Raw genomic sequence first — 17,794 nt, forward strand, 5'->3', positions numbered from 1 at the left:
TCTGACTCTAGAACCATCCCCTAGAGAAGGCAATAACTTTCCTTAACTAGGGTGCAATCGCTGAAATGGACTACGTCTAACTCATTTTTACTAGTTTTTCACAATCCTTGAAGATTAAAACACAAGATTTAAGCCATTTTTGTAGAATTGAAGATCCGAGCCTGAATCGGGGGAAAATCGAAACAAATATTTGAAAATTCTTTATTTTTCTTTTTGTTTTTTCTTCCAACAAATTTATTGATTCAACATTATATTACCAAATTGACCAAATCTTGCTAAATTTGTGTTAGATTTGACCATGTTTATATATATATAGTCATGCGCACCTACGAACGTGCGCACCTTTGCACACGTGTCATAGGCATCTAATCCGAACGGTCCATGTGATGCGGAACCCCATGAAACCCCGAACGATAAATTTTCACCCTGATTTAAAATTCCGGTGGGCCATAGCAAAGAGAAATGCAAATTAGAGGAAATTGTTTTCATTTTTCATGGCCCACCAAAGTTTTGGATCAACGTAAAAAATTGGGCCCAGGGGGTTTCATGAGGTACTGCTTCACGTAGACTATTCAGATTTTGGAGTCACATCACGCATGATGAGTTCTCAAAAAAGTTCGCATGAGTTTCGTGCGAACTGGTGCACGGTTGAGCATTCGGCCATATATATATTTGTATTTTTGCCAAGTTTTATATAATTTCCAATGGTTTTCATCTTTATTTTAAATGTTTTCTAAAATATTTCGAGTTAGATTGTTCAAATGCATGTATGGTGTTTAGATCTATGCATGCATGTACTAAATCATTTAAAAAAAAAAAAAAAAAAAATTCTTTTTTCCTATTTTTTGGCATTTTTGTAATTTTGGGTCATTTTTCGAATGAGTAGTGCTGGGTTTATTTTTGAAAAATTTCCTCAAATTTCCTGTTGAAAATGATGTCAAATGCTTAGGGATATGCATTAGTGGGATGAATCCCATAGATTGCATAAATTTTGGCCCATTTTGGGGGCATTTAAGTGGTCCCAAATCAGTCCAACACTATTCATTCAAATTTAATTTTGATTTTTTTCTTCAAATTTTTTGAGGAAAATGGTATATGTAATTAGTGGGATGAATTCCACAGATTGCATGAATTTTGGCCCATTTTGGGGGGCATTCTAGTGGTTCTAAAATCGGCTCGACACCGTTAATCCGAAATCAATTCTACACTATTCATCCAAATTTAATATTTAAGTTGAGGGAAATGGTGAAAAATGGTTAGGGATGTGCAGTAGTGGGACGGGTTTGACAAATTACATGAATTTTGGACCATTTTGGTTGCATTCGAGCGGTCCCAAAATTGGCCAGACACTATTCATCCAAGTTTAATTTTTAAAATTTTCTTCAAATTTCTTGAGGGAAATGGTGTTGGATAGTTATGGATATGCATTAATGGGATGAGTTCCATAGATTTCATGAATTTCGGAATGTTATGGGTGCATTCGAGTGGACGGACCTATACAGTTATACTATATTTGTTTGTGGTAAAATGGTTATATAAGTATAAATATATGTCTCTCGTTATTAGATTCATGCTCATATAATCTTATTTATATTGAATCATTGATATTTAGAAAATTAAATATAGGAGTTTTGAAGTTTGTAAGTTAGTCTAAGCCTCTCTGGTCAATAAAATCATCAAGTAGCTTGAGGCAGCATTCATACTAAAGAATGACCCATTACACCATCGTAAACATGTTCAAAACCAGAGCAAAACACTTATTTCAAATCTTCTCATTTTTTGAACATTTTCTAATATATATTTTTTTACTGATTTGTTTTTTCTTTAAAAAAATTACAACTATTATGGGGCTGTAATGTAACGGCTGAATGGACGGAGCCGGCCATTACCGTTGTTGATTACCTTGGGCCTTCCCCTTGCCCTTTCGTAGCCTTCAACTTGAACCAGCTAATTCCTAACAAATGCAGTTCTTGGTCTCTGATGTGCACCATCTAAGCCTACTTTGCCTCATCTTGTTAGCTAGTGGGGGCTGCTCCTTAGCTAATAAGACGAGGGAATGTAATCCATCCAATATTAATAGCATGTAGCATGTTATATGTATAAAAGTTGTCATATACACCAAAATGTATTTAGTTTATGTGTGTATGATATATTCTGTGATCAGCAAAACTTTATTTATGCAAGGTTGTTTATCTGTCAAATAGTTTATCATTCTCAAAAATATATAAGATACTAAAAAGTGCTTGTGTGACCAAATTCAGAGATTTAGTGTCAGTACAGCAAGAACGCAACCTTCTAGATTTTCGCTCGCCCAATTTTGTCAGTGTGGCAATCGATTCTATCTCTCCTTACCTTGAATGCAGTATCTCTTTACTTTGAATTGTTCTGGTGTTGGCTATGTTTTAGCAAAGAATCTGGCAGCTATTCTTATTGAAAAATTTCGTGGAAATTTATTTCTTCAGATCTGATTCTGTTATGTTTCTGATAATCATTGCTTTCTTTTCTCCATCTTCATTTTATTTTATTTTATTTATTTATTTTTTAATTTTCTGCCCCAGGGAGAGTTTGGTTGATCTCATGGCTGAACCAGGGACACTTATTCCAGCTGAAATCCTGAGCTCAATGGATACTTCCTTGAATTCCTATAATCCAAGATTAAGAAAAAATTTAACTCCTTGGGCTAGTGACTTGGGTGTTGATCTGTCAAGAACGGAGCCAATACATGGTGAAAATAAAAGCAGTAAAGAAAGTAATGGAATGCCAATGAGAAACTCAAGTTCTGAAAAGGCAATCCTGATACCTTCTCTTCCTAGTACAAGCAATGGAGTGAGTATCGGAAGCAGTTCTAGTGGAAATTTGAGAGCTTCAGTTCCAGCTAGCCAATCACATCAGCTCTTGCCTTCAGTAGGTGCAGCTTCTTCCCAGCAGAAAGGGAATCATGGAGTCCCTGTAGTTGGCGATGGTGTCAAAGAGAAGCTGAATGTAGTTCCATATTCGCAAGATACTGTGGACTCCAGGACCCTTTTTGCTGATCTTAACCCATTCCAGATGATTGGGGCTGGAAAAGCTTGCACACAAAACAATGTCACAGAGAATAAAGTTAATGAACCACAGAGGCAGAGAGAAAATGTTGCTTCAGGTCCTGGAAGACCACCTTTGCCGTTGATGTGGAAAACCCGTACTGCTTGTAATGAGGTTCCAAGGACAAAGCAATATGAGTTTGTTGAGGGGCTTTTTCCAAGGAAAAACCTAGAGGCCAAAGATTTTCACTCAACACCATCTTCTTCTGAGAAAATCTACCCTGAAAGTCCTAATATTAGTGATGCTGAGTCTACTTGCATGTCACACTCTGCTGGAACAAGTAATACTGACAGTGAAACGAAAGGCGGCACTTCGTCTGGCCACGGTCTCTCCAGTGGTGGTGATTGGGTGTTGGTTGGAAGTATGGGTCATTACAATAAGTTGCTTTCCAATGATGGTGGTTCTCGAGTGGATAAACCACTCGTATCAATTCAATCTTCAGAAGAAGTGCGTCGTGAGAAAGCTTATAGAGGTGGAGGGGTTTTGCAAAATACTGCAGTAGATGATCTAAAGGAACACCATAAATATTTAAACAACAAACGTGACAGGAGAAAGTGCATCCATGACAGATTTATGGAAACAGCAATGACATCAAAGGATCCTGAAAATTCAAGCTCGCCAGTTCATGCTGGTCTAAATAGGCTTGATCCGATGCTAGATGATGTGGCTGAATGGGAGATTCCATGGGAAGACCTCGTCATTGGTGAAAGGATTGGACTAGGTAATTCTTTTCATCTGGGTTTAAAATGTTGAGATACATTGTCATTTGTCTTAAATCCATTTAGTTGCCACTTGGCAACAGTTACTTTTTGATTTACTTTCTACTCTCCATTATTTTTTCTAAAATAGCAATTAGCCTCCAAAATGGGTTGTCATTAAATGATACTGAAATATGACCTCTTGTTGTGACCATGAAAATCAACTTGGAGGGATGAGTAAGTTATTTCAGTAGAGATAATAAGGAACATAAACCATTCTGCAGATGGCTTTCATGTGTCTAATTATTATTATTATTATTGGAATGGTAACAGCAATTTATTAAACGGAACAAAAGGGGGAATACAAAGGAGGCAGGGTTGTGAGTGACCGACCTGGACACCCACCTCGACTGGAATTACAAACCGCTATCCTAGAATCCCAATACTCCCACTAGATCTTCTTATAATGAAACATCCCAACAGGCCAACAGCACCACCAGACACATGTACATGCAGGAAAGATGCATATTAAAATCCTCAATAGAGCTGGGCATAACACATGGGAAGCCAACAAGCCTAAAAAGATCTCTCCAAAGCTTTAAAGCATACTCTCAGTGGTGAAGTGGTGGTAAATCAATTCCACATCCTTAGGTGCATAACACACCCACCTATTTGTGATCACCATATTCCTTTTTCGCAGATTGCCAACTTCTTCTTAGCCACTAGCCATCTAAAAGTAATGACACCTTCTGGGGCCTGGAAACTGCCAAATCCGACATGCTGAAGCATGAGACCTATCTGTGGGGGTGGGGCAAATATGATCATAAAGGGGGTGTATGGTTGCTGGTTTTTATATTTCCCGCTTAGTAATTTCCCCTTTTTTTACAGGAAAAAAATGTTTGGTTCATGCTTTTTATTGGTTTTTAATTCCGTAGGAATTCCATACCCTAGCCTCTCCCCCACAAAAAAATAAAAAATAGAAAATAAATGCTACAACTATTACCTGGGGAAGTAAAACAGAATTTTAGAATTTACCTATGCTTGCTTAGGAAACCTAGTATATGAATGCAACAAAATATAAATCATTCCCCATGGAATACTAGGTCAACCCTAACGTTCCCTAGGAAACACAAAAACTAGGGAATAAATTCCCCAACAACCAGACATGCCCAAATGGATATTATCTGATGGACGATCTTTTTTTCTTTTTGAACATTGATAGACAATTTTTGTTTTTTGAAAGATGAAAATTATATTAAAGCAAAACGAACAAAGACAAACCCACAACAGGGCATGAATGAAGACTGAAAGCAAAAACAAAGACAAAAAGTAAGAAACCTAGAAAAAAACTATACAACTTGAAAAAGAAACAACAAGTAGCTCCGAGGCAGGGAGGCCTTTGCGAATAGAACTAACCAAGGATTGTTGAAATGATGGACAATCTTTTAATTGGCTGGTTTCGAAATAATGTCTTGGTGAGCATTTATTTATTTCTTATACAAACAACTATAACATCACCCTATGGCTAGATCATCATCATCAAAGCCTCTTATCCCAACCAGTGTTTACCATATCCGTATCGCACCCTTGAGATACAGATACGTATTGATTATCGCACGGGATATATTGCTTGTATCGAGTAATGTATCACACTTTTTGGGAAACATGGGGAAAGATTGGGAAATTGATCGAAATATTCAATGAAAGGATTGGTAAAAAAGACATTAATACACTTTTAAATCATAACATTACAAAAAAAGCACATAATATGTTTCCTTTGTATAGGGTCGTAAGCTATGCGCTGTCTGACCGAACTGATGTAACTATATTCAAAGTGAATTCGTAACATTTACAAATCTAAAAACTTAGAAGACATTTATGGAAATACAACCAATACATTCAAAACCAAAAGAAGTAGACATTTAGAAATATACCTGTGAATGATGTGTCTGACCATGCTCAAACCCACATAAAGCTGTGAGGTGGCTCGTAAATCCCCATCTTGATGAGGTTGGGAATAATATTGTTGCTCCACAAATTGACAGTATTGTGCCCATGTTATAGTAGAATGGTACCAGTGAAGATACTCTTTGACATAATGTTAGTACTCCTCTCCGAGTTGAACCAGATGCCCATCTGTGGGTACTGCGTAATCTTCAATCTGTGGTGGGCATAAATGTAGCTCCTTGGTATCCATACTATTGGCCATATCCATACTGCTACTAATATCCTTGTCTGCATGCGGAAGTGGATTCTTGACTGTAGTCGAAAAACGATGTGCCGTAATTGCTGGAGTCACTCGCCGCATATCCACACCGTTGTACAAAACTTGAGCCACCATCCTATGTTTGTGATCCATATTCATACTGTGGCATAGAACTTGAGCTACCCTCTCTCATCATGATCTAGATGTAGAGCCACCCACCTCTCACCAACGCGCGTCCCTCATGGATATTGCCAATAATTCTTCTATTCCTGTTAGCTTCTGTGTCTGCTTCTTTAGTAGCTTCTTACGCATGTATGCTTTATTAATGACAAGTTGAGGCCGTAGTTTTTCTGGACGAGAACCATGGTCAGTGCCTTGGGTGGCATGATCAAAATCCTTCTTATGCATGTATCGACTAATAAGGTCGTATTGTATTCATATTGGCACAAGCTGATAAATGATATGGGGTCGTATTGGCCCGATATAAAAAAAATGACCCGTATCGGCTTGTATCATACCATATTGGCTGATAAAGTTGATATAGGCCGATACGCCCATAAAAGTCCAATTTTGATTTTTTTTAAAATATCGTATCCATATCAGCATGAGTCGATACACAATATGGGGTCATATCGGCCCGATACGAAAAAAAATGACTTGTATCGGCTGATACAGGTCGACACGCCCATAAAAGTCCAATTTTGAATTATTTTTTTAAAAAAGAAGAAATCACTGATGTCTCCTCTTCTTTTTTTATTTAAATCATGGAAGAAGCTTAAAAATTCATTTTAGGTTAGATCTAGACCTATTTTGGGATCAAAACAAATGATTTGAATGGGATACGACAAATTGAAGCGGAGTGGATTATTATGGGAAAATCGAAAAGAAGGGTAAACCTTCACTTATATATATGTTTTCATATTCTTTTTGTTGTATTTCAATGTAATGAGCCCTTGTTCACCAAATCATGCTTGATTTGTGTTTAATTAGGAACCATTTAGCTTACCTTCAACAAGTCAAACCGACAAACAACATTCTCATCAAAGAATGGTCCGATACATGGTCAAAACACACACAAAAAAAAAGGAAAAGATTCTTGGATATGTCAAAATTTCCCCTATTTTTCTAATATTTTTGCATATTTTTTTACTCAAATATTTTTTTGATGGATAAGGGCCGATATGGCCCCGATATCGATATACGACACCGTATTGTATCATTTTTCTACTGGGCCGATGCGCCGATCGATACTGACATTTACAACCATGCTCTCCCCAATGAATGAGCTAAAAGGCCTTTGAGACTGATTCTCAGGATGAGTCTCGCTGTCTCCACCACTATCCCCTTCACTACTATCACCATCATCACTACCGTTATTGCAGTCACCATCACCCTCACCATCATGGCTGTCATCACCATCACTAGACCCATCACCTACATCACTCTCTGTCTCGCTCTCAGTGTCGGATGTCTCATCGCTGTGTATCGTGTGATAGTGACTGTTGCGGGCTACCATCTGGACTTCCCGTCAATTGGTCGAAAGCTTTGTCAAGAGATTTAGCTTGCTCCACATGAGTGTCAACATCAATCCCCCATCGCGCTGCCTTCGTTACCACATGTGGCTCTGGTCGCCCATCGGAAGTATCCAAGTTATCTGACCTAACCCACTCGTAACGTGGGTCCTCATCCTTTTCAGCATATGCATGCTGACTGATTGTCATTAGGTCCAATTGGTTTTGCGCTTTTCTTGTTTCTTTTTTTCTTCCGTGCAAAGCAGCTTCTCCCATAGCTTCATGTCGTAATGGTAGTACACTAGTTTCTAAAGCTTCTTGTACACCAATCTGTTGCGCTTATTCGGGTGAATGAGGGAAAATGTGCTCCAATTTCTTTCACACGATATGGAGGACACTGTTTGTGCGAGCACACGGACAACCAACCACTATAAAGCCTTCCAATCACTCCCGTACATGACCCACCATTCGCCTGCGAAATATTCAATTTTTTTCATCGGTTTCACATTTACAATAAAAATATGAAAATTAACTTTAAATTCTAAGAGGTAACTAACGTAGTAACTCACATGCCATTATCTGACCCCTCGACCTCGTTGCGGCCTTGCACCTAAACATTCCAACAACATCACGAAGTCTGAGAATCTGTTGATATCATTTAACATTAAGGGTAAGTATAAAGGTTATGATGAAGCTAGAGAAGGTAAGTGCGGAACATATTTACCTCATTACCAAAGCTGCCTTTTCTCGGACAGTGGGGAATAACTTACATACACCTTATGTACACCCTTCTTCAAGGTATTGTTTTCATATAGTCTCTGACTATAGTAGTCAGGGTGTGTCAAATCAGTTACATATCGGCTATAATGGTAACAACATATACTGTTACGTGTTATGGGATTGAAACGGGTGGCCTTGAAAAGCAAACTGTAACGGCCGATGCAGACCATAACGGCCGTTACCTCGTATTAGTGTTTTCAGAAAAAGAAAAAAATTGAAAAAAAAAAATCCAAAAAAGAAAAAAAGAACTTACCTTTTCGTTACTTCTTCTTCTTCTTCTATTGTGGCTGCGGTTGTGGCTGCCGATGCGGATGCTGTTGCTATGGCTATAGCTGTTGTGGTTGCGCATGTTGCTGCCATGGTTACGGCTGTGGCTGCGGATCCTCATCCATTTCCGCTTCTTCTTCTTCGATGTCCTTTCTCTCTCTCTTCTTCCCCCTCCTTTTCTCGTTTTTCCCTCTCTCTCTCTCTCCTCTTTTTCCCCATCTTTTCTCGTTTTCCTCTCTTGCTCTCTCTCTCCTCTTTAAACGGAAGTGGATTGGCTGGTGCACCACACACCAGCAACCTAGTTGGTGTGAGTACGTGTCATGCGAAGATGCGCTGACGCTCCTCGAGCTTCGAGTTGTACGAGTGGTTCAAAGGAGATCAAAGTTATATTGCCCCCACAATGATATATTTAATCATATCTACGCCGTTCATCCATTTGGCAAGATCATTTTAGATCTTGATCCAAAAAATGAGCAATTTCCAGGGCTCAAGTGGTCCACACCACAAATAGCAGTAGATTTTCACCGTTAAAACATTCGCAGGGCTCACCGTAATGTTTACTTTCCATCCAATCTGTTCATAAGGTCACACAGACCTGGATGAAGAGAAAAAACAAATATCATATTGATCCAAAATTTCTGTGACCCCAAAAAGGGTTTCAATGGTAGGCGTTCAATCCTCCACTGCTTTTTACAGTGTGATCAACTTGATTATTGGATCTGTCTTATTTCTCGGCTCAAGCCTTACGATGAGCTCACCAAGTGGACGGACGGTTTGGATATAACTCATACCTCATGATGGGACCCACAGAACTTGGTGACGTCAACACACCAGCTACATCGGTGGTGTGTGGTACACCAGCCAATCCGCTTCTTCTTTAAACGAGAGGAGGATACGTGGCTGTTTCACAGCATGTTAAAAAAAAAAAAAAACTCCGGTGGTATTTCATGTTAAATGCACGCACTGTTTTGTGGGACCAACCTTGATGTATGTGTTATATATCCATGCCGTCCATCAATTTTTCCAGCTAGTTTTAGGGCATGATCCCTAAAATGAAGCAGATCCAAATCTCAAGTGAGCACATGGATTGAATTTCCACTGTTAAAAACTTCTTGGGGGCCACAGGTTTGCATCAAGCTGCTATTTGTGTTTTCCCTTTCATCCAGGTCCATTGGACCTTATCAACATGTTGGATGGCAAATAAACATTACATTGGACCTTGGCAAGTTTTAATGGTGGGTGTTCTATGACCACCTTTTCATGTGGTGCGGTCCACCTGAGATGTGCACCCGCTTCATTTTTCGGACCATGCCATAAAATGAGATGGCAAAACAGATGTACAACGTGGATATACAACACATACATTGAGGTGGGCCCTATACTCACAAATTGCGTAGATGCAATCGCTACTGTATGGTGCTATCTGGGCCCCATCATGATGTAAGGGTTTTATCCACGTTGTCCATCCATTTTGCCAGATCATTTTTGGCATGAACTAAAAAAGGAGGTTGGTGGACCACATCATGGGAAACAATGGTGATTGAACGCCAACCATTAAAAACTTCTTGGGGGCCACAAAAGTTTTGGATCAAGCTGAGATTTGTGTTTTCCCTTCATCCAGGTCTGTATAACGTAATCAACAGGTTGGATGGCCAATAAATATTACAGTGGACCGTAGGAAGCTTTTACTAGCGGACATTCAATCACAACTATTTCTTATTGTGTGGTCCACCTGATATTTGAATCTGCCTCATTTTTTAGACCATGCCTTAAAATGAGTTAGCAAAACAAATCAACGACATGGATATACAACACATACATCAATGTGGGCTCCACGTTCAGGGCCTCACCCACTAGTGGTCTACCTAAGATTGTATGGAGATTTTAGTTACCATAAGCTCTCTTTGATACAACTTTCTCACCAAAGAGTGGACCGTTACGCTACTATAAACAAGTTCAAAATCATAAATGAATGCATATTTGGAATATTCAAAATTTTCTAGATTTAATAGATATTTTTTAAAGAATTTTTTGACAAAAAATAAAAATAAAAATTCTGACCAATACAAGGGGTGTAACGGCCGTTACTCCTCTGTATCGACCGTTACACCATTACACCGTATAGGTAACAGTGGGCACCATTACGCCCACCGTTACCGCAACGGGATACCTTGATAGTAGTACTTGGGATTTAGGACGTACACTAAAACCCAACATGTTGCAAATATTAACAAATCAATACAATAAAATAGCCATATATGCTATGCGAAGAACTAGCAAAGTATTGAAACATGTAGACAAAAAGTAAATAAATAAATAAATCATGTAACTATATACCAGCCCGATGAAGTGGGTGAGAAATGGTCTTTTCCCAATGGTTGTCAATTATAGCATGCACCCATTTATATGCCTAGGGGACTTGAGCCTGGATGACGTCTTTCATCAACTCTATGGATGCATATAATGATCTCATCGATGGATGTTTCATTATCCACCGTCCTTAACACTACATAAATGCGCTCCAGAATAGCCACCACATTATGCATGCACTCCCAGAATGCGTTGCTCAACACAAGTTCCTTAATTCTCCAAGCTCTTATCTTGTCACTCTGAATCCAATCTATGCATTCCCTAGAGCTGAGAAGCTCTTGTAACCCCACCGTGTTTTAGGAAGGTATTTAGGGTAATATAATTTGTGATGAATCGCGTCGCCTTGCAACGCATTGTATCCCTACTACACCTGGCGCGCATCTTGGATAGTAACTAAGTGTGGCTGTATATAAAGGTTGTGATGTAACGTGTGTCAGTAATAGCAGCCTTCACTGAAGGCCTATCCCCAATCTCTTCCAATCAAGGTGTTTTGTATCCGTTATGATACGGCCATAAATGTCGATATATATAGGTAACAACCGTGACCGTTAAGCGATACGGGGGTGAACCGGGGTACTTGTTTGGCCAGTATAGGGCATAACAACTGTTACCTTGTAACAGTCGAAAAACGGCCACTTCTTTTTTCAATGTAAATCTATTTTTTTCATCATTTTACCACTTTTCTCATTCCAAAAACTTTCCTAAATCATTCTACAACAGATTTTGACCACTTGTATTATAGTTTTTAGGATTAAAATAGTAGATTGAAGTGAGTTGGACAAAGAAGTTCCAATGGTAACTTAAAAAAATAAAAAAGTGGTATATATGCATTTTTTTTTTTTTTCGATTTCTAATTCCAATAATTGATTGTGATGTGTAAATATTAAAGACATATAACCATGTTCATAAATTCACCAGATAACCCAATACAATGCTCTCACCAAAGAGTGGACCGTTACGCTACCATAAATATGTTCGAAACAAAAAATGAATCTAGATTTAGAATATTTACATTTTTTGAGATTTTCTAAATATTTTTCAAGGATTTTTCGGGCATTCTTTTTTCAACCATTACAGTGGTAACAGTCGTTACATCACCGTATTGGCCGTTACGACGATACTCGTTTCAGTAATGGTGGTGACCATTATGGACAACGTTACCAATACGGAATACCTTGCTTCTACCATGAGATCTATGTAATGGGCTGCGTAGGGGGTCTAATAAGTATGGTACTTCTTTATTATATCATTTCTCGCCCTTACAAATGCACTCTCATTGTATATAACAAACTGCATGATGTTCTTCCTTCCAATGTCTTTCATGACATCGTGTATCAACCCATAAATGTAATTTCTGTTTTTTTTTTTTTTTTTTTTTAAAATAAAATCTTGTTACTATCATCAATAGATTTTAAGAACACCGTCCGTCTCCTACAATAAACCATAAATTTATGACTGACATTCTTGTCGGTTTGGTCCAACCATAACTTATCACGGTGCAGCCATACATCTCTCATGACTGTGATATCCGTCCACATAACACTTCATCTCTGCGTACTCATCATCTAAGTATTTTCCTATTATCTGATGTGGCGTGGGTGGCACCACACCCTCATTCCTATGCTGCACTTCACTTATCATATTCTTGAAGTGTGGGCTTGCTGCGACATTCGTGAGGATGTGATCATAGATAAAAAAAACTTTGCTATGAACTTCCCCACCTTCCTCACATCTCATTCCTTAAACATTTTCTTAAGTTTATTCTGTGTCCCATCCGCCTCTCTGTACATCCCCAAATCTAAAGGTAGATCCGGTACCCGCATGCTATTGCTACGGATCATACCCCATATCCATCCTCTCTTACTACCCTCCTTCCACCCCTAAGAACTCCCTCCTGCTCCACTACCCCTACCCCACTCGGCTCCACTCCACTCCCCTCACCACGTTCATCTGTAGACTCCTTAAATCCGGGCCTACTTGCCTCCCATCAACTTTGCCCATCCATGTCTTGCTGATCCCGTACGGATTCCTTAAATGCGCATCTGTAATCATGATCCTCTTTCTCTTCCAAATCTACTACATCCTCACTTGCATGTGGTGCCCGCCCTAACTCCTCCCTAATTTCCCTTTCCCGTGCAATACGATCATCTCTTATTTTCACTTTTTTTTTTTTTTTTCAAGAAAGCCCTCATTTATGCTCTCACATCCCATGTGCACTTAGGACAGTCTACAACGTTTCGATATCCTCCTGCTAAATGTTTCTTCAAGCGGTTTACCCCTTTGCTTTTCGATATATGGCCACACAAATTGCAAAGATTCCCGAATCGGTTATTGGGAATAGGGGCGCCATATCTCCATCCAATATCATGCGGTCTCCCTCTTCATCTTGATATATTTTACCTGCAAAAAAACATTGCGTTAGCAATGATAGTGTATTGCATCTATAATTTTTAACATTTATTAATTATTTTAAAAATAAATTTATAATTATATTATCAACAAAAATCATCAACCATCCTTAAATGCTCTAAAAATGCAGTCAATTGATCGCTGATACAAAATAAATTTCAGCTTACTAGTTTCGATTCGACTGAGAGCTTGAATGGGGGAGGAAAAAAAATTATTTTTTAATAATTTTTTATTTTTAATTAAAATTTTTTTTTCTTTGAAAAATCACAAAAACTACATGAATGAGTAGATTAAGCCTTTAACATGTTTGATTTCATGTTTGGACAATAACATTGCAACTAATTTGGGATAGAGTGTATGTGATGATGGTTTCATCAAACACTCCCAATTGGACCCCATTGACCGCTATAGCAAAAAATCACCAAAACTACATGAATCAGTAGATCAGGCCTCATACATGTTTAATTTTGTGTTTGGAGTGTAAGATTGCTACCAATTTGGGAGAAATTGAGGAAAATTTGAAATTTCTCCAATTTTCCTCGAGTCAGATCACCCACCTTCAAATCTCGAAATCGAAGGTTCAAATCCTTGGTTTTCCATGCAAAACATGAACAATCAAGATTTCTAGCCTTTTGTCACAGATTTTGTATGATTTAAACCAAAAAAGGTTGGAAATGCAAAATCACTCGTCGATTGAAACGAGCCTCAAATCCGTAAAAATCTTGAATCCGGTTTGAAATCTCCGTTTTTATCCCAAAAGACTGCGAAGGATGGACCGAAATCCACCCACAATGTGTTTAGATTAGAGAAGAATGAAGGAAAATGATGTAAAAATGAAGTTTGGAGAGTTTTTTTGAAAGACGGCTTGCGGTTCCTACCAGTGTCGACGATATCTGTCGATATCGACAGATATCGTTGATACGAAGTAAATTTTCTAAAGAAAAAAGTGCGAAATATCGTGATACATTCGACACTTTGTGATCCATTGTGATATTTTGCCCGATACCAAGGAATAGTGATACTCCAGGTCAGTTTCGTATTGTTGACCTGCGATATTGATAATGTCAGCCGATATTATCGATATTACAATCATTGCTCCCAACTAAATCGGGTTTGCTACGCAGATCCTGTTCTACCATTCCACTCTATCAAGGGGAGCTTGAAATGTTAGATCATCTAGATTCATGAGAAAAGGATGTGGCCAAAGTTTGACACTGGCTGCCAACCTGACTCAACCTTCTTATCTGGCTTGGGACCACCAATGAGAGCACAAAACTCCCACTGGCAGAACAGCTTCTATATATATATATATATATATATATATAAAACTCACGAGAGATAAACTGGTTCCCCTGTTATCAAACATTTTGAAAGTCTGAAAAGGCTTCAGGCTAACAGCCCACTCCACAACTCTTTGTTTGGCCGTTTGGAACATGTCTCTGGGATTTGGCTTTATCCACAAAATATTGCTTCTTCCATACTGACTGCAGTACAGCTATGTGGACAGTCTCCATAATGTCTGCTCCCCGTACCATGATACAGCCAATTCCATGATCAGAAAGTGCTGTGGAGTTGAGAATCATGAATCATCCAAGTATCCCACAGGGCTTGAGATGACCCCACCAAACATCCATATGAACTTACAACGGATAAACAAATGATACCAACATACGTACAAACTTACAATGCATAGACAAATGATCCAAACATCCATATGAACTTACAATGGATAAACAAATGATTCCAACATCCATACAAATTTACAGTGGGTAAACAAATAATTCAAACATCCATATGAACTTACAGTGGATAAACAAATGATTCATGGATTTGGCATTTCCTCAAACGCAATAAACAAACATTAGCTATAATTATGTCTATTCCTAAGATGATCCAGTGGCAACACGCTGCCATTGCCCAAGCCATCCTGTAGTGCTTGACAAATCCCCACCAAACACCCATCATTAACTCACATTGGATAAACAAATAATTCACAGATTTGCCATTCCTCAAACACGATAAACAACCATCGGTCATGATCATCTCTTCTCTCCTAAGGTTGTCATCCAATATCAACACCTTGTCCTTGCCCAATACCTAGCAAAATGTGGTAAATCTGTGGCCCTTCGAACAATAGATGTGGGCAATGATTGGAAGCAATGTTTTAAAAGGTGTGAGGCGAAGGCAAGGCATTTGGTCCTATGATGATGTATAAGCCTTGTTAAGAATCACTTATAAATTCAAAAATTTAATAAACCAGAAAATATCATGATGATGATGATCATCACCATCATCACCTAAGCCTTAACCCAATTGATTGTGGTCGGGAAAAAAAAATTAATTAGCTAAAATTTGTGATTGGTTCATCCCTCGAACTGGAGGGAAAGGTTCGATTGGCAGGTGATTTTCCTTGAATAAAAAATAGGATGTCAAGAAGTTAGGCCTGATTTTGTTAGAGCAAGCATGCTTAAGGGGAAGAAATGAAAAGAGTTGATGCGTTCACTACCACTTTCTTTCTGGTTGCAAGTTGGGCTAGATGTATGGTGGAATAAATTTGTTTGGCAAAAGGAGAAATTCTAATTTCTTGGGTTCTTAACCTAAAAAGGTAGGATTACTCCTTTAAATAATGTTTTTAGAAAATAGTGTTAAATAAGTGAGGGAGGGAGGACTCACACACAAGGTGTGATCTGGGCACGAGAAGTAATCTATTGGCAAAGTTAGTATGAACTTCATTCCTCTTGATACCGTCCTTAGCTTCTTGTTTTAATAGTAGGAAGATCTATTTTATGTGTATGGTTGTTGTCGTCGTCACCTTTTTATCCCATAGTTGGAAGATCTACCGGGTATCTATTGAGCTCTTTAGAAATTTACTGATTATCACACTTCTTCTTGTTATAGGTTCATATGGGGAAGTATACCATGCTGATTGGAACGGAACGGTGAGTTTATTCTTTTATTTATATGGTGTAATTTTATTTTGGAAAGGTTGCTTTAACTTAATGATAAAAAATGCACTATGGGAGAGAAATAACTATGTGCAACATTCTGAAAGTATCCCTTTCTGAAGGATTTCTTTTTTGATGTCTGGAAAAGACTTCTTCCTCTGACTGATCGTTTTTCATTTATTTTGGCCTTTAGAAACCAATTATTGTGCTTAGCCAATTTGCAGTTTCTTTCTTCTTTATGGGTTCATCTGAATATTTTTGTTGGTGCATACACATTTCTCTATGGGTTGACTGATGATAGCATCAATCTGTAATGCTATAGTAATGTGCTACAGAAATGCTACTGGGGTGTGATTTGTAACATGCTATGGCATACTGCTATAGTAGCACTGCAGTAATATTAGCTTGGCTAGCAAGTTTCCTTAATTAGATGAGGGCCCCACTTGGTTTGGTTTATTACACAAGCTATTGAAGTCCTTTTTTTTGGAAAGCTGACTTTTTTTCTTTTTTTTTTTTGGGGAAGCAGAGGATTTTGTTAAAAAAGAATAGGAAAAGAACAAACAACATGAGCAAATCATAGTGAAAGCATCAAGTGACTCACTCTTCGCTACACAAGCCATCATAGAAGAAATGACAAAAAACAACCAAGGGGAATATAGCTATGGCCTTCTAAAAGATTAGTCCAATCCCTTAAGATGTCCTCTGTTGAGCACCCACGGATCTTCTGTGGGATTTTCATGAAAAGGATACTTCTTCCCAGTGTTCAGATTATCTCTGATATTATCGAAATATCTCCGATATTATCTTTATCTCCAGCTTAGCGATACCGATAACACTTGTAGCGATACTGATAACGCTGGTAATATTAGAAATTCCAGGTATTAGCAATGTATCGCTAAGTATCGCCAACATATCAATATCGCTAATGTAATCACCAATATTTTCAACTATGTAAATTATATGTGTTGCTTGTATTGCCAATGCATCAATATCGCTAATGTGTCGCCAATATTTTTGACTATGTAAATTCTAGGTAATGCTTGTATCATAAGTGTATCGATGATATTTCAATGGTAAATTTTTATTTCAAATTTTTTTTTTTTTTTTTTCATGGGCACATGGTTGTATATAGTGTTCAATTTGTCATTGACAATATTGATAATATCTTGATATTATTGATATCGCAACATGCACGATATTAAGACCACAATCTTTTGTTTCATTTCCAATTATTGATTATTTCTTGGTGAAATATCATGTGTTGTTGATATTTTACGATATTGATGGATGTTTAGATGGAAGGTTGGATGGTTAAATAGGTTGGATGTGATGATTGAACTGATTTCTTATAGCAGCACATGCTTTTAAGGCCCCATCAAATGGAAACTTGTTATGTTTGCATTCTTTTTGCATTTTTTTTTATAAAAAATTTCAAAATATGTAAATATATACATTTTAACATCTCCTAAAGTTTCGCTGAAAATTCCACCATTTTCCCCATGTTTCCCCACATTTCCGGTTATCAGC

General features: G+C 38.0%; 1 protein-coding gene across 1 annotated transcript in view; it reads left to right on the forward strand.

The window, feature by feature from the left end:
• Positions 1-17,794, forward strand: part of LOC131233164 (serine/threonine-protein kinase EDR1) — a 71,114-nt gene that overhangs the window by 13,458 nt on the left and 39,862 nt on the right. Inside the window, exons 4-5 of the mRNA XM_058229775.1 lie at positions 2,559-3,802; positions 16,221-16,261. Coding sequence (XP_058085758.1) covers positions 2,559-3,802; positions 16,221-16,261 — 1,285 coding nt within the window. The remainder of the gene's footprint in view (positions 1-2,558; positions 3,803-16,220; positions 16,262-17,794) is intronic.

Source organism: Magnolia sinica, chromosome 18 (genome assembly GCF_029962835.1).
Source record: "Magnolia sinica isolate HGM2019 chromosome 18, MsV1, whole genome shotgun sequence".
NCBI classification, from domain to species: Eukaryota; Viridiplantae; Streptophyta; class Magnoliopsida; order Magnoliales; family Magnoliaceae; genus Magnolia; species Magnolia sinica.